The sequence below is a fragment of the Pezoporus flaviventris genome, unplaced genomic scaffold, assembly GCF_033815535.1.
Source record: "Pezoporus flaviventris isolate CSIRO_AGI_PZ_B2104156 unplaced genomic scaffold, CSIRO_AGI_Pfla_v1 ptg000044l, whole genome shotgun sequence".
Classification (NCBI taxonomy): domain Eukaryota; kingdom Metazoa; phylum Chordata; class Aves; order Psittaciformes; family Psittacidae; genus Pezoporus; species Pezoporus flaviventris.
In genome coordinates, this window is record NW_026892592.1 from 16,244 (window position 1) to 41,991 (window position 25,748).

At 48.7% G+C, this 25,748-nt stretch overlaps 1 protein-coding gene and 1 pseudogene across 5 annotated transcripts in view; both read right to left on the minus strand.

The window, feature by feature from the left end:
- Window positions 1–266: 266 nt before the first annotated feature.
- The window catches only part of LOC133276331 (junctophilin-3), a 60,772-nt gene continuing 35,290 nt past the window's right edge, over window positions 267–25,748 (minus strand). For 2 of the 5 annotated variants that reach the window (XM_061467055.1, XM_061467054.1), the window contains one exon: window positions 267–1,682. In XM_061467055.1, the coding sequence (XP_061323039.1) occupies window positions 1,661–1,682 (22 nt within the window). In that variant the 3' untranslated portion in view covers window positions 267–1,660. Of the gene's footprint in view, window positions 1,683–19,917; window positions 20,853–25,748 lie in introns of those variants that run through there. The other 3 variants (XR_009745827.1, XM_061467053.1, XM_061467056.1) reach the window with 3 other exon arrangements.
- Window positions 7,014–7,132, minus strand: LOC133276345 (5S ribosomal RNA; annotated as a pseudogene).

Consider the following 25,748-nt stretch of genomic DNA (forward strand, 5'->3'; position numbering starts at 1 on the left):
CTTGTGTGATGGGGACCGTGACAGCTCAGAACAGGGATGAGTATTCATATTATCATTGGGGACAGGGGAGGGGAGAAAATCAAGGCAGGCATATTACAAAGATGGCATAAACAAACAAATTAAGTGACATAGAAAAAGAAAAAAAGAATACATCCTTAGAGGCGGCCATTGCCAATGATATTTAGGTTTTTGTTTTGTTTTGTTTTTTAATCTTTTTTATATATTTTTTTTATGTTTTCTCTCTCTCTGATGTTTCCTGTTTTTTTTTCCTGGTTTTCTTTCCTTTTTTTTTGTTTGGTGTTTTTTGTTTGTTTGTTTTGTTTTTTACGGGGACACTTTGGAAGCTGGAATATACATCCTCCATTACAAAGTGCAAAATGCTACATGCTCAGAGCCCAAGCATGATGTCTGAAACAGTCCACAGCAAGATGTAAGAGACAAACCCAACAACCCTCGCCTTCTTTGGGACATGCTCCAGTGCTCCTCTCCATATGCCTTTGAAGAACAATTTTACCTTATTATTTTGCTTTATTGTGTTTTATTGTTATCCAAAGTGGATCAGAATGGAGCCCTCTCTCCCCAGTCCCTCCCCACCAGTCTGCTCTCCGGCATCTCTGTTCACGCATGTGTTTGGGATGGGATGCTCAAGTTAATGCTGCTCCTCACACGGCGGTGAGCACGGCACAATGACCAGCAGCTACTCAATTTGTGTTGCTGAAGGCGCCTCCACTTTTTCTGTGAGGGAATCCAGGTAGATATTTTTATCTATGAGAAATTTGCTGTGAATTGAAAGTAGCAGTGGGTGGTTTTCCAGCCCTGCCACGGCAGGGAGCAGCCTGGGGAGGAGGAGTGAAGGCAGGAGGGTAGCGGGGCTGCTGCTTAAACCTTGTGTTCCCTATTCCCCACCCCCACACCCCCCTTCACCCCAAGAAATTTAACAAAACACCAATTGCTGCTTTGTTTTAAAAATAAAAAAACAAGTAACAAAATAGGGCCTGTTGCCCTTCACCCATCTTTTGCATCCAGGCAGGGTTCATGCCTTCCCTGTGCTTTTCCTCCTTACAGCAATGCTTCTCCATTTGCAATGGGAGAAGGAAGAAAAGCCTGATTTTGCTTTTCTCTCCCATTTATTATTAAAGATGCTGTGGGTTTCCCTGGGAAGCTCAGCTTGAAGTATCCCAGGACCCATACATCAAACAAAATCTCCCCATGGTCCCCTCATCTAGTCTCCACTTCGGGTTTCATTGCTGTTGTTCTGAATATATTTTTACAGGGTGAGGGGAAGGGAAATGAGGTTTTATTTTGTTGAGATTCCTTATCATCCTTTCCCATGTTGGGGGAGCAGAGTGTTGATAGCATTTTGCCATGCCACACAGCATAGTGTTATACAAGCAAAGAATTTTGGCTAAAATCCAAAAAACATTACCCAGGAGAAAAGGCAAACTGTGAGTGAGACTCGATCGTTTGTTGTTCTTCTGTGAAAAGACTTGGAAATTGTTGTAGGACAGTTCGACTTATGTTTTTCCCCTTTTTCTTGTTGTTTGGTTTTTTTCCCCCCATTCATACATGTAACTTATTTTTGCAAACAAGGCAGTCTTGAATTAGATGAAAAAGTTAATAAACAAAATGGCGACTCCAATATTTAGTAAGATCACCATGACTACCAGGATGGGAGCTGAGCCCTGGAAGAGAAAGAGAAGGAGAGGAGTTAGAAGGTGTGTTGAAAGTCTGTCTAAGGCTGCCTTGGAGCAGGGTTGGGAGCTGTGCTGGGCCCAGGATACTGCAGGGCAGGCAGACCCTAAATGGCCCATTTACACCCTCCAGCAAATGATTCCACAGTGCTTGGAACCCTTGCTGAATTTTTCCATGAGGAAGGTGTGAATAAAGATCTCTCCCTTGGAGGTGGGCAAATAGTGAAAGCAGGGACTAAACCCAGATCCATTGCCCCTGACCCTGGGACAATAAATAGGTTGCTCCTAGCTCTTTCATCCAAGCAAAGCATCCTCCTAAGGCAGCCTCCATTTCTGCAAAGGCAGACAAAATCCCTATCCTGGTTCACCAGAAAGGAACCAGGCTCTGCCAGAAGCCCCTTTGCTCCCTCCCCACACCGACCCATAGCCCAAGGCATTCTTGGGGCCTGAAGCATCCCTGGCAACTCCGTCCCTCTTATCCCTGAGTGACAGCAAAGCTGCTGGACTCCTGCTTTTCTGAGCCACTTCAACAATTACTTTCCATCCATTTGCCTCAATAGACATGTATACCTGCAAGTCTGGGGGCAGACTCTGTTTACTGTCATACATTAGCACAAAGGGGATCTAAGTCCTTAATGTGAGCTCCAGACCCAACGTCTGCCAAGCAAACACCTGGATGTAGACTCACTGAATCCATTGATTAAGACAGCAGTTGCTTATGGGCGCCCTCATGTTATGCAGATCAGAAATCTGGCCTTAAAAGAATAACTAAAATCAGTTAGTGGCCAATGAAAAAGAAAATAAACTATTATATTGGATCATATAGTTGTTCGGGGATGGTTTGGAGGAGTCTCCAGAGGACATTTCCCAATAAACATGATTGCTTGTACAGGTATCCTGATAAGGGCAAAAGTCAGGCTGGCATACGGTGGTCTATGTTAAGCCAACATTTTGGGAAAGCTCTAATAAACTTTCCTGAGGTTTATATGGACCAAATTATGCTCCTGAGGACTATGTGGAAACCTTTGCAGCAACCTACACCACAGCTGGCCCATGTCAGACGCCCACCATAGGCTGTCTTGAAGTGAACCCCAGGAGCATCTGTTACCTTCCACAGAGCCTAAAGGCAGCCCTGACAACTTGTGTTGGGCATGATGAGTATGTGACTGTTGGACCCAGGAATGACAGAAAAGACCACTGCAGACAACCCTCCAATGCATCGTTCTGCAGAACGCTGGTCAGAAAAACATCCACCCTGCCCCCTTGTCCCTGCCATAAAACACTTGCTGTCCTAAAGTGTTAACGTGGCTTGCATCAGGGTGAGCAAGCGCTTGTACAGGTGAGGTGGTAGCTATTTCTCAGAGTAGCTAGTATCCTCACCTATTCTTGCTGCAACAGAGCTGCGCCAGGTTTCATCACCTGGTATGGTATAAATGCTTTTCTCCATACTCCTGTCCTAACAAAGTTCCTGTGGCTGTTGGGTTGGCATGGGGCAGGGTGGACACCCTTTCTAACCAAGTACCACTCTGTAGAGATACTGAGGGGGGGGGGGGAGGAAAAAAAGCTCCTTCATAGCCAGAGATGGTTTCTTTTCTGAGCAGGCTGATTCAGTTTGCATTTGGGAGTGGGTGGGAGTGAGGATGCTGGAGCTTGCTGGAAAGGCATATTTGTAGCTTAGCAACGGGGTCAAAGGAAGAAAGGAAGCCAACCAAATGGAGGGATTGCAGAGAGCCTCACCTGGCAGGCAGGTATCCAGCAAATCCCTCTGCCTGCGCCACACCAAACCTTTCAAAACCAGAACCTTCCCTCCCTCCCAGCCTTGCCACTGCCAAGCACTGCGATGCAGTGTGTTATTTACACTGGGGGGGGGGGGGGGGAGGGGGGCGGGAGGGGGAAGGGGGGGAGATTAGATTCATTTCAGAAGATTATTGGGTTTTACGATTTTTGACCTCTTGTTAATATAATAACAGATTGCAAGTGATTATCACTGTCATTGTTTCTGTTGGCAGGGCACCACAGAGGCACAAAATGCATTTGGTTCCTTCCACCTTGCAGCCAGGGGAGTACTTAACTGCCCTCCCTCGTGATGGCATTAGCCTTGATCTGCTCGTCGTCTGATGTCCCCTGACAAAGCAGCAGAGACTATTTCTGCCCCTGCTCTGCTCAGGCCACTGGATTGCTTCAACACCATGAAGGAAGTTGTATACCAGCCCCCCAGATAATCTAGAGGCTATCAAAAGGCATAGAGCAGGACTGGCTGCCTCGTAATTCCCTGGTGTTTGAGCTTTGCCCTCACAGACACAGACACTTTGGGATGGATCTGTTGGGCTGACCAAGATCACAAACCTTTGGTACTTGTGTTCAGAGGATGATGATGGGATGGTGTCCAGGGAGGGAGCATGTCCTTTGTTTATACACCAGTACATCGAAGTTGTGCCCTCATCTAGCAAAATGGGGGAAGTCAACACACACATACCTGCCTGCATCAGCAGCAACTGGATTCCTGTGGACAGCTGTTTTGCTCAGCTCCCTGATTCAGCCAGCACCTATTTACATCTCACACCCCCTGTTCAATGCAGGGTCAGGAGAAAATGCTTGCTTTGCCACTGCATATGTGGGGTCTTCCATATTTGCTGGAAAAAGCATCCCAGAAATAGGATGACCAGGGAGGGGAGGGGTCTCTGCAAACTGAATAGCTCAAATCCAGCTGTCTGACAACCTACACATTCTGCTTCATTTTTAGTTAACTCTTTTTAACCCCCTCTTCCCTGCACTAACTCCAACAAGGACTCTCCACTCAGCAATTGCAGGTACAGCTGCTCCCACCAGCATATCTTGGCAGGGGCTGGAGTCCTGCCTGTGGCAGCTGGTGGATAAGCAGCTTTGTGACTTTGAAGATTCCATTTTAGCTCCAATTATGAATCTTGCTGCACTTCTAAATGCTTATGGCTGTCTTATTTCTAACTTGTAAGGTCTTTGTGCCTTAACCTCTGCCCAGAGGAAACACTTGCCCTTCTCCCCTTTGACAGCAAGAATTTCCTGGGACATGTGTCATCTGTTTCTAAGAAGCGATTCCTGCTCAGTGCCCAGGCAGAAGATGAATCACTTCTGGGTTTGTGCTTCAGAAAAGATATTTTGCTGAGCACAGACTGGCAATAGGTCAGTGAACTCCCTTTTACTGCAGCTACAGACAGTATTTTAGAACTAGCAACTTTTACAACTCATCATGCCACATGCTAGCTCTATAACATGTGCCATCCACACGTAGCAAGAAGAGCCATAGCCGTTGATTTGCAATTTTGCATGTCACTTTAGTAGTTCAGTGGTGCTTTACCTCATCTTTGGCCTCCTTGAGACTTAGAGAAGCCCGAAGAATGCCCCAAGCCCAGTGGTATCTCAGGTTCTGGGGTGCTAGAAAGACAGAGGTCAAGCTGATTTTCTGAGCCTGGTGTTTGTGTGTCAAAGACAGCAAGCAGCCTGCAAAGCTTTGCTTTTTTATCTCTTTTTCGCCCTGAAATAGTAGTGCTAAAGCAGGCCGTCAGGAACTGCAGAGATTTGTTTAAACCACCCTGCCTGTCATTCGGGAGACAGGGCTCCACTGCGGAACACCGTGCTACCTCCCAGCACTGTGTCCGCAAGTCCAGAACCCGCTTCACTGGGAAACAGATGCCAGTTGGCAGCGTCCTCTCACACAATTTCAGCTGTCTAAATGTTAGACGTCTAGTCTGTGGTAACCATCTAGGCTGTCTGTAGGCCGAGTGCTGTGAGACAAATTCCACTCAGAATGGTTACCAGCCTGGCTCCAGGAAAGGGAAAATTAAATCAAGTTCTGGTGTGCTGAAGCACTGGATGATAGCGAATTTCATCAGCAAAATGAGGCAGCTTGGGGGCTGGGATTTTTTTCTTTTTCTTTTTTTATAAAAGAACCCTGAAGTCCTTCATAGGAGGAGAAAAACATCTGCCAAGGATGGGCCCAGTATCAGGTAGCTGAAAGGATATGTTTGTATCAGCAGGGATAGCCTTCAAGGACTTTCAAGTTTTCCTCCAAAGTTTAGAGAGTTGGAACACAGACCCAAACCCTAAACACTAAAATGTAAATAAACCCTTGTTATGGCACAGAGGTAATAACAGCAATCGGAGCTGTAAAAGCAATGAGTGAAGGTTTCTTCCAGTCTGTGGTTTCTGGCACTCTGCAGCTCCAATGGTGGCTGCAGCTGAGCACCACCATTCCTGACCCCCTGTCTTGTTTGTTTTTATCCTTTAACTGTTGTGTTAAAGCAGTAAGACTCAAGTCTTACTGGGAATACAGGGACAGCTGGCTTACAAATACAATTGCAGCATAATTAATTTAAGCATTCATTATCTGTTGTTGCAGGGTACAAGCTTTGCCTCTCTGCCATGGAAACCATAGTGCAGGTTACCTAGGAATCCCTCTGGGATCCTTTAAGTGTAATTACTAAGGACTTGGATCAGCAAAAAGTATATATGCATTGTTTTCCAGCATCAGCACTGCAGAAAGTGCTGAAAACTTAGCAGCTCTGTGACAGTTGTGCGGATTTGTCACAACTGGCAGGAACAAGCTGCTGTGAAACAGTTAAAGAGCATTTAGCAAAAGAAACATAAGGGATTCACTTTGCTTTCCCCAGCATATTACAGCATCTCCCATGACTCGAGGAAAGGAGTCCAGGAGATGCTGAATGTGCCCGTGTAAGAGGAACGGGCACTTGATACCAGTGTGCTATTGAGGCACAGAAAACCTACAGAAAAGAAGTGGCTAAAGTAAACATGAGTGCTTATCCCAAGCTGGTGTCTCTTAATGAATTGTTTTATCACCCCTGGTTCAGTCCTCACGTTACAGGTGCCTGAGTGGCCAGGAGCAAGCTCTATGTTTGGAGCTGTACATGTACATGTGTTTTTAAGGTTTTTGGTTCTCCTGCAGTCAAAAGCTCACGTTCAACCTCAACTTCCCCAAAGCTAGAAGATGTGGAGGTGGGCTCAAAACCCTAAAATGAATCCAGGATGACAGGAGCAAAGTCAGCAAGGTGCTCTCTTCGGGTACATCATAGAATCATAGAATAGTTAGGGTTGGAAAGGACCTTAACATCATCTAGTTCCAACCCTCCTGCCATGGGCAGGGACACCACACACTAAACCATGTCACCCAAGCCCCATCCAACCTGGCCTTGAACACTGCCAGGGATGGAGCACTCACAACCCATTCCAGTGCCTCACCACCCTCACAGTAAAGAACTTCTTCCTTATATCTAACCTAAACTTCCCCTGTTTAAGTTTGAACGCAAAAAAAAAAAAAACAAAACAAAAAGACTACAGTATCTGGGATTACCAGGCGGTCTCCCATCCAAGTACTAACCGAGCTCAACCCTGCTTTGCTTCTGAGATTAGACGAGATCGGGTGTTCCCAGGGTGGTATGGCCATAGGCCATACATCAAAGGGTTCCTGAGAGTAAAAGGGTTTTAAAAGGACCCTGTCAAGCTAAACATCACGTTTCTCTCTGAGCATAATTTACCTCATGTTGTTACTGGTAATGCCTGTGATGTCTGTACATGAAAGAGATTAGAGGAAGAACAGTTTCCAATTATTTTTGCCCAAGGAAACTGTAGCTGCCCCATCCCTGGCAGTTTTCAAGGCCAGGTTGGACAGGGCTTGGAGCAACCTGGTCTAGTGTGAGGTGTCCCTGCCCATGGCAGAGGGGTTGGAACTAAATGACCTTAAGGTCCTTTCCAACCCAAACCATTCTGTGATTCTATGATCCCATTATTTATTTTAAAAACATGCAAGAGGACCACAGAGATAAGGCACAGGGTTTTGTTCCAAGGAGGCTAACCACAAAACATCCTCAGGACCCTTTCCCAGCAGACTGGTCCAAAGGCAGATAGATGGAGAATCCCTGTGCATGGCATCGAGCCTGGTCTGAGATTCAGGTGAAGCTTCACAATTCAAACAGTGGGTGCCCGTTCAGGACAGAGGGAACAGCCAGCTGGCTCTTTTATCTCATTTTATACTCGTCCTGGGTTCAGCAGCAGCAGTCATTTTTCTCCTTCTTAGTAGCTGGTGCAGTGCTGTGATTTTGACTTTCAGCCCGGGAACAACGTTGATAACACCGATGTTTTTAGTTGGTGCTCAGTAATGTTTACTCTGACCAAGGACTTTCTGAGTCTCATGCTCTGCCAGGGAGGAGGGGAAGCCAAGAGGAAGCAGAGATAGGACACCTGACCCAAGCTAGCCAAAGGGGTATTCCATACCACAGCACGTCATGCCCAGTATATAAACAGGGGGCAGTTACCCAGAAGGGCTAGATCACTGCTCGGGTCGAGCTGGGTATCGGTCGGTGAGTGGTGAGCAGTTGCATTCTCTTCCCTTGTTATTTCCCTTATCATTATTATTATTATTGGTGGCAGCAGTAGTGGTTTTGTGTTATACCTTAGTTACTGGACTGTTCTTATCTCAACCCGTGGGAGTTACATTCTTTCGATTCTCCTCCCCATCCCTCCGGGAGCAGGGGGAGAAGGGGGGGGGGGAGTGAGTGAGCGGCTGTGTGGTTCTGGGTTGCCGGCTAGGCTTAAACAACGACAATACTCTTTAGGGTTGTCCTGGGTTCAGCAGTAGCAGTCATGTTTTTTCCTTTGTCTTAACTGGTGCAGTGCTGTGTTTTGACTTCTAGTTTGAGAACAGTGTTGGTGAAGCCGATGTTTTCGGTTGTTGCTAAGTGATGTTTACCCTGACCAAGGACTCTGTGAGGCTCATGCTCTGCCAGGGAGGAGGGGAAGCTGTGAGGAAGCAGAGACGGGGCGCCTGACCCGGGCTAGCCGGGGAGGTATTCCATACCACAGCACGTCATGCCCGGGGTGGGGGGTAACTGGGAGTTACCCGGAAGGACACAGGCTTCCGGGTGGAACTCGCTTTCTTGGCCGGTGGTATCGTATTCTCTTCCCTTGTTATTTTCCCTTATCATTGTTTTAGCTGATAGTAGCGGTGGTGATTTGTTGCTGGACTGTTCTTGTCTCAACCCGTAGGAGTTGCACTCTCTCGATCCTCCTCCCCGTTCCTCCGGGAGCGGGGAAGGGGAGAGCCCCGGTGCAGGGGGGGGGGGCGGGGGAGACTGACACGGACCTCGATTGTTGTCAGCTCGGCACCACTCACTGGAAGTGAGCGAACGAGTTACCTGACTGGGTTTAAACCACGACAGTTCTTTTTGGCGCCCAACGTGGGGCACGAGGGGTTGAGATAAGAACAGATCTGACTGGATTGATAGTCACTCGTCACAATGCTGATTTATTGGCTCTCAAGGTTTTTCCTCTTGATCTCACAGTTTCAGTACATCATATCTTACATCCATCCGGTATTTGCTGTATTAGTGTTTTTCAAGTGTGGGGCTTGGGCTAAGGTTTTTATCCCATTGTACTTTATGGTAATGACTTGTAATACAATAGAATCATTGATCATGAAACTGATCTGGCTTATGTTCCCAGTGTGGTCACCACCTTTATACTTTGGGAGGTATATGATGGAGGTGCTTAGCAATTACACATCTTTTTTCTCCTCCTCAGGTGCTCAACCTGTGAAGGAGACATCCTTTTACCCTCCTAGTCGTCCCCCCAGACCATTTACATTTGAGAGTTTTGAATTTTTTGAATAGCCTTTTAATGCTGTTGAGACTTGTTTGCTGATGGTGATGGGAATCACCATGCTAACACGCATACAGAGTGTCTTTTGCCCACTACTGATTTCAAGAGTTAAGCAGATTCAGGTTTGGGTCTTGTCTGGGGTCAAACGACGATGTAGGAGGACCGAGAGATTTTCCCTGAGGCTGGACAGCCATGAGTGGCAGGGTGTGTGGGATAGTATGGGCAAGTATCTAGGTCAGTGGGCCCCTCCAGTATTTTGGAATTTCACTACCGAACAACTGCAAAATCCAGAAGAATTAGTAAAACACTTAAATGAGGTGTGTGGTCATTCTGGCCATACCAGAGATGGACAAATCACGGCAACGTGCTGGGGCTTGGCCTATGCTTACAGGGCCTTGTTCAACACTATCCAGCACCTTCAAAAGGAAAAGAATGTTGGCGGATCTGAGGGCAAAGCGACAGTCGCTACTCGAACTTTGGCTGCAATGAACTGCGCAGCTACCCCAGTGGCAAGTACAGCAGCTGCTCAAACTTCAACTGCAACAGACAGCGCGGTTACCCCAGCTCCAAGCACGGTAGCTACACCACCCCCAGCAACAAGTACAGTCGCTACTCAAACCACAGTGATAATCACTGCAGCCAAACCAGAGGACCAATTCGTACCAATATCAGTTGCCCCTGTACGCAAGAGAACAAGCAAAAAGGAGGCAAAAAGGGTGAAGCGAGATGAAGAACCAATGAATTCACCGCCCGGTCCAGAATCTGATCAGGAGTCATCATCACATGACGAAGAAGAAGAAGAAGAGGTAACTTCTCGACCTCGGACCTCAACCGAGCTGCGGAATATGCGAAAAGATTTTACCCGTCAACCAGGGGAGCACATCATCACCTGGTTACTCCGATGCTGGGACAATGGGGCCGATGGTCACGAACTAGAAGGTACAGAAGCCAAGCAGCTGGGATCACTTGCTAGAGAAGGGGGAATTGACAAAGCAATCGCAAGAGAGAAAAAGTCCCTCAGCCTTTGGAGGAGGCTCTTGGCAGCTGTGAAAGAAAGGTTTCCGTACAAGGACGATGTTACGAGTCGTTCGGCCAAGTGGACTACTATAGACAAAGGCATCCAGTCTCTGAGGGAATCGGCCATCGTAGAGATAATCTATCACATCAAGCCGAATAACGGGGATACACCTATAGATCCAGATGAAGTTGAATGTACACGACCCATGTGGCGAAAACTTACACGGAATGCACCGTCATCATATGCCCATTCATTGGCAACAGGGACCTGGAATGACATAGTACCACTAACAGTGGATGAAATGGTTCATAAACTCCGAGAGTTCGAAGACAATCTCACCCCTTCCATCATCTCAGCTGTGAAAAAACTGTCCCAGGACCTCGACAAATTGAGGGACGATGTATCTGATTTATCCAGCTCCTCACGTGTACCAACACACGTCTCAGCTATTAACAAAAGGCGTCCTATTGTTCAAGAGAGGAGATACAGAAGGTATACGCCACGGGGTACCCTATGGTTTTACCTGCTGGATCACGGAGAAGACATGACAAAGTGGGATGGAAAACCTACTTCAGCTTTGGAGGAACGGGTGAGTGAACTGAAGAGGGGAGCAAGGGCCAAGACTGATCATCCCATGAGAGCTACGGCTTCAGTCTCTGGTGAGCAGTTTCCCAGATGGAGTGGAAGAGCTGATTTTACTCCAGCTCCTGTGATAATGAAGAATAATCCCTTTCAACACGACTTAAGTGTCCAATGCTGTGACGACCATTAGAGGGGCCCTGCCTCCAGCCGGGTGGAGGTAGGGGACAATCGGATTTACTGGACTGTGTGGATCAGATGGCCTGGCACATCAGTCCCACAGAAGTATAAGGCTCTAGTAGATACCGGTGCACAGTGTACCCTGATGCCATCAAGCTGTCAAGGGGTGGAACCCATCTATATTTCAGGAGTAACAGGAGGATCCCAAGAGTTGACTGTGCTGGAGGCTGAAATCAGCCTGACTGGGAGGGAATGGCAAAAGCACCCTATTGTGACTGGTCCAGAGGCTCCATGCATTCTCGGCATAGACTACCTCAAGAGAGGGTACTTCAAAGACCCAAAAGGGTACCGGTGGGCTTTTGGTATTGCTGCTTTGGAGACTGAGGAAATTGAGCAGCTGTCCACCTTGCCTGGTCTCTCAGAAGATCCCTCTGCTGTGGGGTTGCTGAAAGTTGAAGAACAACAAGTGCCAATTGCGACCACAACAGTGCACCGGCGGCAATATCGCACCAACCGAGACTCCCTGATTCCCATCCATCAGTTGATCCGTAGACTGGAGAGTCAGGGGGTGATCAGCCGGACCCGCTCACCCTTCAATAGCCCCATATGGCCAGTGCAAAAGTCTAATGGAGAATGGAGACTAACAGTAGACTATCGTGGCCTGAATGAAGTCACACCACCATTGAGTGCTGCCGTACCGGACATGCTAGAACTTCAGTATGAACTAGAGTCAAAGGCAGCCAAGTGGTATGCCACGATTGATATTGCCAATGCATTTTTCTCAATTCCTTTGGCAGCAGAGTGCAGGCCACAGTTAGCTTTTACTTGGAGGGGTTTCCAGTTCACTTGGAACCGACTGCCCCAGGGGTGGAAACACAGCCCTACCATTTGCCATGGACTGATCCAGACTGCACTGGAATAGGGGCAAGCTCCAGAACACCTGCAATACATTGATGACATTATTGTGTGGGGCGATACAGCGGAAGAAGTCTTTGAGAAAGGGAGGAAAATAATCCAAATCCTGCTGAAAGCCGGTTTTGCCATAAAACGGAGTAAGGTCAAGGGACCTGCACAGGAGATTCAATTTTTGTGAATAAAATGGCAAGATGGACGTAGACAGATCCCCACAGATGTGATCAACAAGATAACAGCAATATCTCCACCAACTAATAAGAAAGAAACGCAAGCTTTCTTGGGTGCAGTGGGGTTCTGGAGAATGCACATCCCAAATTACAGTTCGATTGTAAGCCCTCTCTATCATGTGACCCGGAAGAAGAATGATTTTAAATGGGGCCCTGAGCAGCAACAAGCCTTTGAGCAAATTAAACGCGAGATAGTTCATGCAGTAGCCCTTGGACCTGTCCGGACCGGGCCAGATGTAAAAAATGTACTGTACACTGCAGCTGGGGAGAACGGTCCTACCTGGAGCCTCTGGCAGAAAGCTCCAGGAGAGACTCGAGGTCGACCCCTCGGCTTTTGGAGTCGGGGATACAAAGGATCTGAGGCCAGCTATACCCCAACTGAGAAAGAGATACTGGCAGCCTATGAAGGGGTTCGAGCTGCTTCGGAAGTGATTGGCACTGAAGCACAGCTCCTCCTGGCACCCCGGCTGCCTGTGCTGGGCTGGATGTTCAAAGGCAGGGTCTCCTCTACACATCATGCAACTGATGCTACATGGAGTAAATGGGCTGCACTAATTACACAACGAACTCGAATAGGAAATCCCAGTCGTCCAGGCATTCTAGAAGTCATCATGGACTGGCCAGAGGGCAAAGATTTCGGAATGTCACCAAAGGAGGAGGTGGTGCGCGCTGAAGAGGCCCCACCATATAATAAACTGTCAGAAAGTGAAAAGCAGTTTGCCTTGTTTACTGATGGCTCTTGCCGTATTGTGGGAAAGCATCGGAGATGGAAGGCAGCTGTATGGAGTCCTGGACGACAAGTTGCAGAAACTGCTGAAGGAGAGGGTGAATCGAGTCAATTTGCAGAGGTGAAAGCCATCCATCTGGCCCTGGACATTGCTGAACGAGAAAAGTGGCCAGTACTTTATCTCTATACTGACTCATGGATGGTGGCAAATGCCCTGTGGGGGTGGTTGAAGCAATGGAAGCAGAGCAACTGGCAACGCAGAGGTAAACCCATCTGGGCTGCTGCACTGTGGAAAGATATTGCTGCCAGGGTGCAGAACCTGGTGGTGAAGGTACGTCATGTAGATGCCCATGTACCCAAGAGTCGGGCCACTGAGGAACACCAGAACAACCAACAAGTGGATAAAGCGGCTAAGATTGAAGTGGCTCAGATGGACTTAGATTGGCAACATAAAGGTGAATTATTTTTGGCCCGGTGGGCCCATGACACTTCAGGCCATCAGGGCAGAGATGCAACATATAGATGGGCCCGTGACCGAGGGGTGGACTTAACAATGGACACTATTGCCCAGGTTATTCATGAGTGTGAAACATGTGCTGCAATTAAACAAGCCAAGCGGTTAAAGCCTCTTTGGTATGGAGGACGATGGTTGAAGTATAAATATTGGGAGGCCTGGCAGATTGACTATATCACACTGCCACCAACCCGCCAAGGCAAGCGCCATGTGCTTACCATGGTGGAAGCAACTACCGGGTGGCTGGAAACATACGCTGTGCCCCATGCCACTGCCCGGAACACTATCCTGGGCCTTGAGAAACAGATTTTGTGGCGACACGGCACCCCAGAGAGAATTGAGTCAGACAATGGGACTCATTTCCGGAATAACCTTATAGATATTTGGGCCAAAGAGCATGGCATTGAGTGGGTATATCACATCCCCTACCATGCACCAGCCTCTGGGAAAATCGAACGGTACAATGGGCTGTTAAAAACTACACTGAGAGCGATGGGTGGGGGAACTTTCAAGCATTGGGATACACATTTACCAAAGGCCACCTGGTTGGTCAACACCAGAGGATCTGCCAACAGGGCCGGCCCAGCCCAGTAAAGGACACAGGCTTCCGGGTGGAACTCGCTTTCTTGGCCGGTGGTATCGTATTCTCTTCCCTTGTTATTTTCCCTTATCATTGTTTTAGCTGATAGTAGCGGTGGTGATTTGTTGCTGGACTGTTCTTGTCTCAACCCGTAGGAGTTGCACTCTCTCGATCCTCCTCCCCGTTCCTCCGGGAGCGGGGAAGGGGAGAGCCCCGGTGCGGGGGGGGGGGGCGGGGGAGACTGACACGGACCTCGATTGTTGTCAGCTCGGCACCACTCACTGGAAGTGAGCGAACGAGTTACCTGACTGGGTTTAAACCACGACAAGGGTTAACTAACTTTTCTGAAGAAAACACTCCACCTCGAGGTCAGACCCTTCAAAAATAATCCCATAGCTGCTGGATAAGGAAGCATCCATCACCCACATCAGCAAGGAGGCGCCATTTTTGGGGCAAGTGCCGTGCCATTTTTGGGGCGAGTGCCATGCCCCATTTCCCCCACCTTGCTCCACCAAAGCCCAGGCTGAGGCTGCTGCCCTGGTACCCTCCCTTGGCCCAGCTCTGGTTGCACGGTGTGCTCCAGCAGAGGCTGTACTGGCTGCAGATTGGCTGCCTCCTCCTCACTTTCCCCAGTGAGAGCAGAACCTTCTCAGAATACATTGATGGAAAATATGCCCCTTGCGCAGTAAGCAAGCAAGGAAGATGCTGCAGCTGCTGGAATCCCTCCTTGCCTCCCCAGCGGGTACCTGGAGGTGGCAAGGGGGTCTCTCTGAGGTCCCATTTGCTGCAACTGTTTGCCCTGGTTTGTTTTCAGTAAGAGGCAGTACCATTGGCAAAAGGCCAAGAGCATGGAGATTTTATCCGACAGCATGTGACGATGGAAGAAAATGTCAGGGGTGGCTGTGGTGCGTTTTTTTGGCTACTGCCCTACCATTGGGCTTTCTCAGTTATATGAGACAGGGTGATTTTAAAGGGCCAAGTTTCAAGCCTACTCACATCTCCAGGGTGCCTTTAGTGAGGCCACAACACGTCCCTAGAAGTCTTCATCTAAATGTCCATGTTTGCTACTGCTAAATGAGGACAGTGGATTAATCAGGCTCCATTTGTGCCTGAACACTGGCCCTTCTTGCAAACATGTTGAGGGCCTCTGTACCTAAACCACTTCTTTTCCCTTTTAAAAGCTGCAGATGTTCAGCACCTGTGGAAAAGGAGATGTATTCTTCTGGTTTGTTTTTTTTCCCCATCCCTAAAAATGTGATGCGCTTTGTGCTGACGGATAAAAGGGTTGCTGGCATTTTAGAAAGCCTCTTTCCTTTTCCAGTGTCTCAGCAATTCCTTTTTTCCTTTGCCGTTTTAGATCTTCTCAAAGGCTCTAGGAACCTCTGAAGCATTCAGGCACAGGCTTGAGCTTTGCGCCTCGTGGGCCTTTAAGACCAGAAAGGATGGTGATGTTCCCATAAAGTCCCTTAATCTGACAACACCAACCCTTCCTGGTGCGTCAGTTTCCGTTTTCATCTGCCCAAACTGACAATTGATGTGAGTTTGTTCTATGCGTGCAGGGGTCAGTGCACACAGAGACACAGAAAGCTCAGATGTCTTTAAATGTAATTTTAAAGCACTTGTATGACTGTAGTGTGAGCTTGATGACCCTGAAACCCCTAAGTCCCCTGACAGCTAACACCAGTGCAGAATTTCATCAATGTTATTGAGCGCTGGCCTCACAAAATGACCTCTATAAGATCAATTTTCAATTCCTGATGTGCAACCCCAATGAAGGGGGGTTCTGTGAACATTTTTTTATGGGACTGGTGAAAAATGACTAAGAACAATGTTTCCATAGCTCATATAGCAATCTATACGTCTGACTCCTCTACAGAGGTCTGCATCCCCACCGGGGCACACACTGCAAGGGGTTAGACTCCAAGGGACTCTACAGCCCATCCAGCCTTGTTTCTAAGACAGAAATCAAGACCAGTGATAATTTTAAGACTGCATTTTTGCAAGATCTGCATCCCCACCCCACTCCCATGAGCCCTGCCAGAGGTGTACTTGCTCTCAGAGCAGGAGCTGGTGCTCCAACACTGAGCCAGCCCACCAGCCTCACTGATGACATGTGTAGTGATGCATTTTGGCATATTATTTTTAAAACAAGCTTAAGCTGTGAGGTTGACCTTAGCTCTGTGCAGTGATACTCCAGGTGGGGCAAAAATAACCCTACTCAGCTAAAAGCATCCTTCCCGTTCATTGGCAGCACCTTTCTGAAACAGCCCAGCTGCCTGGGAGATGAGAAATGCCCTTTCCAGGGAACAGCTTCACAGATGGCAGTGCTGTGGATCACAGGGAAGCAGGCTGTTATGCAAGCTGAAACAGCGTGGGCACACACATGTGCACGCACATGCGTGCGCACAGCCAGCCCTTCCCGGGAGCTGTGGGCTGGAGGCGAGCTGCGGGCTGGAGGCAAGCTGCTGGCAGTCCAAAGAGGAGGGGTGTCTCAGGATAGCATGAGAAATAGGGATTTGGGGAAGTTAGGGAGCCTTAAGACCTGGAGTGTGAGGTTGCAGTGGGTTTTTTTTTCTGCAGGACTAAGCATCTGAGTGCCCTGTGTCACTGAGTGTGCAACAAGAGAGGTGGATGTGGGATCTGTGGTATGAATCTTTCCCCTTAGCCTTCCCCTCCTCTTTCTCAGGGACTCACTATGCTCACTGGAGTATGAAACGCTTTGAGGTCCTGCTGGGTACAGGCAAGGTTATGCCATTGGGCAAGAGGTTGGAACACAAATCACTGCACCTCCCATTCCTCTCCTACACCTCCATCCCCTACTACACCTCCATCCCCTACTCCTGTCCAACCACCCCTCTCTGCCAGGCCATTGGAACAAAACCCTGCTAGCACAGTACAACTCTTGCTAGAACAAATTGTTGCTAGCATTGTAGGTTATTTAAATCCACGCATTATACCTTCCTCTGTATTATATTAGCTTCCTCTTAAACCTTCACCATCTGTTCCACCCTCAGTTATGAATGTGAGAAAACTGAACATGCTGCTTTACAGCTACAGCACTTTAAAAGTATGATGTGCATCCTATTGGCTTTTCTGTGTGCTTTTCCATGCAGGTTGTGCCCCTTTGTTAGCGTCTGGGATTCACTTGAAAGAAACATTAATGTTATGTTGCATTAGTGGCTATTTACCTCCAGCTCAAGCCCTCCTCCCCGGGTGGGAGGTTTATGTGTGATGGCTCCAGTGTGAGGGCTGGGGTCTGCCTGGGGAGAGACACCAGGACTGCTCATGCCAGTGATCTCCCTGAGGAATGTGTGGCTCTCAGCAAGGAGAAATGGTGGTTTCATCCTTCTTTTGGGACCCTTGTCTTTCCTAGTTCCCTGCTGCCGCACAAGGTCACGTTATAAGAGGTGCTGGACCGTCTGTGAGTCCCACAGACTTCAACAAGGTTGATGTCTGTGCAATTACTGCTGCTGCTTTTCCCCTCTGAAAGCCTGTCAGGCTCCTAATGCTGCCTGTCATTTCTCACAGGCATCTGCTCTAGCAGGGAAGGACAGCCCAGTCTGGCCTCAGCACCTGCTGGTTTGCTCATTGGTGTGTGCTCTGGACTGGCTTCTCTTGGAGCAATGTTTTTTCTGGACTGGCAAGATGTGTCCTACAGTGCAGTCCACCAACAAACACACTGTGTTCACCTCTTCTTTAATGCTGTGTGAGTGCTTTCGAGCCTGCGCCAAAGCTTGCAAGATGAATAGGAAGCTGGAAAGCTACAGGGCTGTGGCTGGGGGTGGGGGTGGGGGGGGGGATTTATCCACAGCCATGGCAGGGAAACTGTGGCAGATCTGTAGTTTAGTCCTTCCTGCATCCTGGCTGCTCACAGGCTGCAGATGTCCCCACTCCCTCCTCTATCCCACCTGTTCTCTCTCATCCCTTGTCTGTATCTTTGCTCTGCCAGCAGCTGGAGGAGCAGGGATGCTGTAGGGATGGCAATGGTGATCATGCGCTACAGACCATGATGCTTTCTAGCCCAAACTTTCATCATGACTGACAAATGTCATTTCAGTTTCATGATCCCTGTCTTCCAAACAACCAAGTATCATCTTCTGCTGCTCTGACAGGGAGATTTAGTTCCTTTCTTCTGCCAGAGCCTGATGTACCACCACCTGAGAGTTACAGATTTTTCCTTTTGCTTGTGTAGGTCTGGCCTGGGATGTGGGACATCCAGAAGCACAGGATCCCTCCTGTGTTGGGCACTGACTCAACAAGGGGTAGCTTGGACTGGTGGTGGCTTCCCCACTGCTCCCCTCAGACTCCCATAACCTCCCCTAGCAATAACAAACCAATGGGGAGAACAAGTGAGGAAGCTGCTCTCAATGTAAGTCCAGGAATCATCAAAAAACAGGGCTGGAGAGGATCCGAAAATCACACATCTCAGCCTTTTCCCAAGGCAGGTTTAGCTCTGACCAAGTTACATCTGAGCTACAGATGTCCAACCAGGTCTTAGACCACCTCCTCCCTCCCTGCCACCACAGCCTCCCCATGCAATGTAGTACAGCCCTCAACTCACTAGTAATGGCTAATGGGTAACCCCTACCACTAACGCTTGAATGTAAGCCCATTAATTCTGTTCATTGAGAATGGATTGTTCCCTTCCACTTTGCAAGCAGCTGCTTTATGTGTTTGAAGATCGCTCTGTCTTCTCTTCCCTAGCCTGAGCACCTCCAGCAGCCAGTTGGTAACACCCAACATGACCTTGTCTCTCCCGAAATGAAGAGCCCCACAAGCTATGCCCCTGCTTGTGCTCTTCACAGTAGAGTGATAGTATAGTATATAGATAGTATAGATGTAGATAGTATAGTTGATAGATGGCTGTAATATTCTCTACCACTGATCTGCAGAGCTCCAATAACCCACTACCCTTTCTGTACTTGCCCATTGCTTTCCCTTCCTAGGTGTCCTTCCCAAATTGCATCCTCTTGTCTACAGTTTGCCAAGACCCTTTTGCATTGCATCCCCCCATTGAGGGGCTTGTACCTGATCCTGGCTCACATCCACACACCAAAACCCCTGAGTATCATGCAGATCAGTACAAGAAACCCAAGCAGTGGTCGACTCAGGAACACAACCACTTTGCAATGTCCCCTGCTCTGTGACCATGGTTTCCTCCTCCGCCCGGGTCAGGCCTCCGGTACAACATGGTAACAAAGCCACTGCTTCAGCAGTTGGTGCCATCACATAGCAGCAGAGCAACTGAGAGGCTCTGTAGGTTCGTGCAGTGCCCAGCTACCAGGATTTAAGCACTGATGTTGCAACAGGGTCATGCCACACTCTTGGGCCAGCATGAAGTTCTGTTGCCATAACTGAACCACAAAGCAGCATCACCAACACCTTTCCGACTCCTGCAGCTTTTCCACCAGGTGAATGCTCAAAATCCCAGTAATCATAGAATCATAGAATAGTTAGGGTTGGAAAGGACCTTAAGATCATCTAGTTCCACCCCCCCTGCCATGGGCAGGGACACCTCACACTAAACCATATCACCCAATCATGTATTCTTATTGCTGGCTCCAGGGCTGGGTTGCAAAACAAACTCAAACTTGCTACTCACATCCTCCAGTGAAAAACTGGCTGCTCCCATCAAGACATTCTGCAGAGAAACCCTCCCAGCACATGATATTATGCAGGATAGAGAAGGGAGGAGTGGGGATTCAAGACACAAACCCACGATAACTGGGAGGCCAGCTCTGCTGGCAGAGCAACCTCCCTTTCTGCACCACTGCACCACCACAACAGCTCTGCACTGAGCTTCTCAGCCAGATGTCAACACACAATTTCACCTACTTACTGTACTGGATTTGAGAGCATCCCCGTCGTCTTCTTCAGATTCTAGTGCAACAGGTAAAGATTTCTGTGGAGGTGAGAAGGTTAAGTCCCACCTTAGTAGCCGAGGTTCAGCTTTGTCCCCGAATCTCAGGTTTTCCAGTTTCTGCACCGTGGGCTCGGCAGAGGAAGCTGGCCTGAAATTCTCTTTGTTCTGGGACTTAGCCCTCAGTCTCTGAACCCCATAGCCCCGGTCTTCCCCACGGTGGTCATCAGCCATGCTCCTGCAGGGTCCTCCTTTGCTATAGTGTCTTTTTTGGGTATGAATTTCTTGCATATAAGAATCCATCCTCATGAGAGGCTTCATCTCCATCTCATAATTGCTCATCTTCTCCTCGTCTAGCTCAAGCAGTTTGGAGCTCCCTGAGCTGTGGTTGTGGGACCTCTGGTTGTGGGACCTGTGGTGGGAAGTCCATGAAACTGTGGCTGGGGAATCTGTCCACCTCTCTCTTTGCTTGTGGTTGGAGGCCGAATGCTTGTGCCCTCCACTCCGACCTCTGTACTCTTCAGGGATGGAGGCTGACCCCAGATGACCGCTGCACAGTGTCACGCTTCTCATGCCACGAGTCCCACTGACCTTCTCTTCGCTCCAGCTGTTGGGTTGCAAGTAATTCCCGCCACGTCCCTCCAGCAACATCTGGATCTCCCCACCCCTCTCTTCATCCATTGAGACCTGCCTGGAGAAGTGAGAGCTCTTGTTCCCGCAGGAAGGACCCAGGGGTGGTGTGGAGGAGGGACTGGCAGGGAAGCTCTGCAGTGGGCTGTCATCTGGAGTCAGGTCGGACGGGGTAGTCCCTTTGCGGTACAACTCAGGGCTCTCTTGTTGGAGAGGTGTCCCGGTGGAGAGGACCTCAATTTCATCGCTCGAGTTCTGGTGCTTCGGTCTCTGGCATTCAAGACCTTTTTGGGTAGTCATTAAGTGAAAAGAGAGAGGGAGAAATGCAACAGGATTATTTCTATTCTGTGGGCACCCACCAGGTTTTTCATGTCAAAGAATAGGGCTGAGAGTGTTGGATGGCAGGGGAACCGTAGGGCAAGTTCAGGACAACAGCAGTGTAGCACAATAAACAGCTGCTTCTACTAGAACATGGTGCTCTGCAGCATGGGAAATAGTTTGGCATCAGCTGCCAGCATTGTCAAGACAGAAGCATTCTGCACTATGGTTGTGATTCTCCAGCACTGCTAACCCAAGGGCTACCAAGCCTTTTAGAAACCACTTTTAGAAACCTGCTCCTTTAGCCCCAACAGTTCTCGCTACCCATGCTGCCGGTAAGCACCCTGCTTGCTTGGGGACATATGTGAAGGACCACAGCCCCAGCAAGGTGGGGAAGTTGCTTACAATTCAGAGCTGCTGGGAGCCCTGTGCCCTACCTGTTCTCTGCCTACAGCCCTGCTTTCCCTGGCAGGTTGCAGGGATGGGCAGCTTGCAGCCCCGCTTGAAAGCAGCCTGTGCTGTAGCAGCACAGACTGCTACATGGCATGCAGTCACTCTAAGCCTGCTAAGGATGTTAAGATGATTTTTGGAGACCAACTTTTTCCATCAGTTCCCAATCTGCAAGCATGAAAGGGAAATCTGAGATGAACCCATGGTTCATGCTCATGTGTTCTAGGCGCTACTGGGATCACCCCACAGCCTTCACACCTCTCCCTGTACAGGAAATGCATTGGCTTTGCGGCTGAGAGGTAAAGAATCTCACCTCAAAGTTTTCACAGGAAGATGGTCTCATCTGGGCAGATATGCAAGCCTCCCATTAAGAACTCCCCCCCCCCCCCCCCCAAACCATATACTGAACAGCTTTCCTGCCCTAGACATGGACATTTTCCCACACAGCCCTCTTTGCTGGATGTGATGGAGAGCACACGGGTAAGCATGCCTCACGTGTTCAGGCAGGAACAAGGTAGCACATTCAGGGCTATGTGAGTACAATATACACTCTCATCCTTATTTCACTGTGCTGAATACAGTTCATCCCCTTTGAGCCCAGAGCACACCCCAGACAATGTCTCCCTGGGGACAGGGACTTGGGGAGTGTCTTCTGCTGAAGGTGACTACCTGGCAAAAAAACATGTTGCTTCTCTGGACAATTAACAAAAGCTGCAACTTATCATTGATGAAATACCAAAGTGTTTCAAGGGGATACAAGCTAATAGTGTTAATTCTCATTTTACCCTCTCAAGGCATAGTTGTTCCATCTAAAGACATGCTAAATTACGTGAATAATTTGATGAATATATTAACTGCCTAATGCCCCTGAAATGCACCTAATTGCAATTGTTATGGCTAGACAAGAAATGAGTCTCAAAAAGAAAGAACTCAATTTCTTACCATGGTTTAAAAGTAAATGCACTGAAGCTCCTGTTCTACTCTCTACAATCTTCCTGAGTAATTTTCTCTATCACATCTTTTTGGGGTGCTGCTGCTGCTGGGACATTCCTTTTCCTGCAGCTGCCCCCGTGTCCCACCACACTATGATCTGGATACATACAGGGAATGCCAGGAGTGTGGGGATGGATGTCCCCATGGAAGCACTCACACGGGAGGTAAATAGTAACAAGGATGCTTGGAAATTTCCGACTGAAGCAATTCCTTGATGGGAAATTATCTCTTAATGACTGTCTTTTGTCTTATTATTTTCTACAGAAAAGTGTGTTTTGGGTCAATACTCATATTTCAGTCTTAGTCTGTTCCCTGTGTTCCTGTTTGTGGGAGATGAGACAAGGGGGAGCACAAAATTACAGAATGAAATATATAAACCTTTGGAATCAGTTTTAAGTAGTGTTAAGTTTGATGGCTTTGTAATGGAAAATTACTTAGGTGCATGATACACAGAAAAAAAAGTAGACTACAGCTAGAGAACATACTGAGAATTCTTGTACAAGATAAATCGTTATAGTTGTGACATAGTTTTAAGAAAAACAGTCTAGAAGAACAGGACACAGGGATAAGGAGTATCTGGTAACGGCAGGTGTCCAGGATGGGCTACAGTTAAACTGAGAGATAAGTAGGAGGACAGGAGGATTATTATGTCTCTGGTGCTAATGAACCAATTAAGCTGGTATAAGCATCTGCTGCGCGTGCTCCAAAGGTGGCCAGAAGTGATGAAGATTGTTAGAAGAAGTAAACGACCCTCAGAGACCACCACCACAATTCTGTACGCATGCAGGGAACTTTCTGGAAAATTAAGTAATCCATACGTAGCCTCATGAATATGTATGTATGCCCAGGGACTATATAAGGGCAGCTTGTGTAGCAATACGGGGACACACGTTAGGAGGATCTATCCCCTGTGTCTCCCGGCGCCGCAATAAAGAATACCTGCTTGTCAGCTTGAAAACTTTGTTGGCAAGTTTGTTCCTGGAGTTTTCTACGAATCAGAGACTGAATCTCCTGAGATCTATCTGGGGCCCCCAAGCAATACTTGTACTTGTGGGAAATAGTCATGAAGGAGAAAGGTGGAGTTCACCCCCTCCATCTTCACACAGAATAACTATCTCGACAAAAAATACAGCCTTGTTTTTTTGGCTGTTTTTCAGATGTTCCTGTTTCAGCCACCCTCCAATATCACAGATGGGAAACTGAGGCAGGGAAGGAATAAATGGTTTCATATGAGAAAGGTGTAAAGCCAGCTACCAGAACGGGCACACCCAAGACTTAGGGTGTCCCTGTTTGTTTCAGGCTTTAACTGATCTTCCCCAGTTCAGTTCTCCAGGGCTCTTGCTGGAGTTGCAGGGACTTGAAAGCTTCCCTCCAGCTCCAATGACCCCAAAGCTGATCTCTAACATCACAACCAGCCACAGCCTCACTGCACACACTGCTCCTGTGCCTTCTCACTGATCCCAATCTTCCCAGGTTCCCCAAGCCCCATGACAGAGGCAGGAAAGCCCAATGATGCTTCAGCATCCTCCTGGAGACCCACACCAGGGCCCATGTTATTACGCACCATCACATCTTAAATCTTCCCCACCCAGACCTGCAATGAGCTGAGCAGGTTCTCTTCTGCTTCCCCATGGGTTAATTCCCTGAGTTCTGCAGCCCCTGGCTGTAGCTCGGGGAGGAGCAGGGGCAGCAATGCTGGGGCATGGCTGCCGCTCCAGCCCCGGAGCCCCACAGGGATGCAGGCATTTCCTTGCAGAGGAACTCAACAGATGCATGGTGCCATCTTGCCAGCTTTTGACACTCGAGGATGTGCAACAATTATTCTGAGCTAAAATTAGTCATGGAGCATGTGATGTTCCTGGAAGAACGGTTGTGAGAGCGTGAAGGAGGATGCAGAGCACCAAATCTGGATTTCCAGCAGGACTGAGGCAGCCACGCGTGGCCGCAGCATCATCATGCCCCTGAGGACCCACATATGGGATTGGGGAGCAGTGCTGAGCTCCTGCCTCTGCTACCAACATACTATTGTCACCTTGGGGGAGTCACTCCACCAGCAGCAGCTGACCCCACTGGCAGCTGCAACCAGTCATCTGGCAGAGCCAGGACCAGGGAGGCACAACCACAGCAAGCATGATGGGTATGTGGAAGATCCCTGCAGCAGAAAAGGAAAACCACAGGGGAGAGGGTGATGCAGGTTACTGAGCAGGGATATTTTTGGCTTTTGCAGGTAAAAGCCTTGCAGCACTGCTGTGGCATGTCTGGGGTTGCTGGAGCCAGTGCCCACAGGTCTGGAGTCTGTCTGTTTAAATAGGGGCTGTGTTGCAAGGATGATTTGGGCCAGGATGATTTGGGCCAGGATGCCTGTGGGCCTGATGGTGCGATGCTGTGAAGGTGAGAGGCACACAGAACTCATGAAACCTTGTAAGGTAGACACATCCAGCACCTGTGCTGCTGTGTAAAGGGGATGGCAGGCAGCACCTGCAGCACTGTGCAAGGTGGGCACATATAGCCCCTGAAAGGACATGCAGCGTGGTGTCAGCTCACCCCATCCCTGCTGCAGCTCCTCCCAGCCTGAGGTTACGGGGTCTGTGGGGTGGTGAAGCTTCTCACAGCTATTATCTGCCTGACTTGGTCTATGGGCACTCCCAGGTTTCCCAACACATCTTGGATGGTGTGTTTGTTTTTTAATGTGCTCTAAGTGGAAACTCCTTCCCCCCCTCTTCACTCACACACAGCCCACCCAGACATGAGCACCAGAAACACAAGCCCCAACACAAGTCAAGCACCATATCCTGGTCTAGAAGCTAGTAAAAAATGTATTACCTAAAAATATCTTTTCAAGAGGTGATTAAAAACCAGCAAAGTCTCTTGGCAAGAGGAAATGGAGATGAGGAATACCTCAGGGCTGAAGAAGCCCCTGGGACTGCACAGCCCTGCGAAAAAGCTCAGATCTTGATATACAAATTGGACCTCTGCAGGAGGAGAAATGCCAAGGGGTGTTTGAACAGAGCTGCACCTTCTTCCAGATAGCACAGAGCTGTGTGGGGCTCTGCATCCTCTGCTGGGGGGATGCTTGAGCCCCTGAAATGCCCATTTGCATGTGGCCATGTCCTGGAGGAGGGCTTTCCACCCCCACTACCCCATCTCAGGTAGGTTCCTGGCTGGACCCAGACCTCAAACCTTGTCTGGCTCATTACCGCTGAGCTATGGGATTCCCCCAGACACCCCTCCCCCTGCAACTTCCACGGTGAGTTGAGGACTTGTGCATGGGCTGGCTGGTCCAAAAGATGAAATGGGCCCTTTTTCCCCGTCCTGAGGAAACAGTACCAACATGAGTCACCAGCACCAGGCCCTCGATCAATTAAACCGAATGAGTAATCTTCAGTTAGAGATCTGGAAGGAGGAGAAAATAATGATAG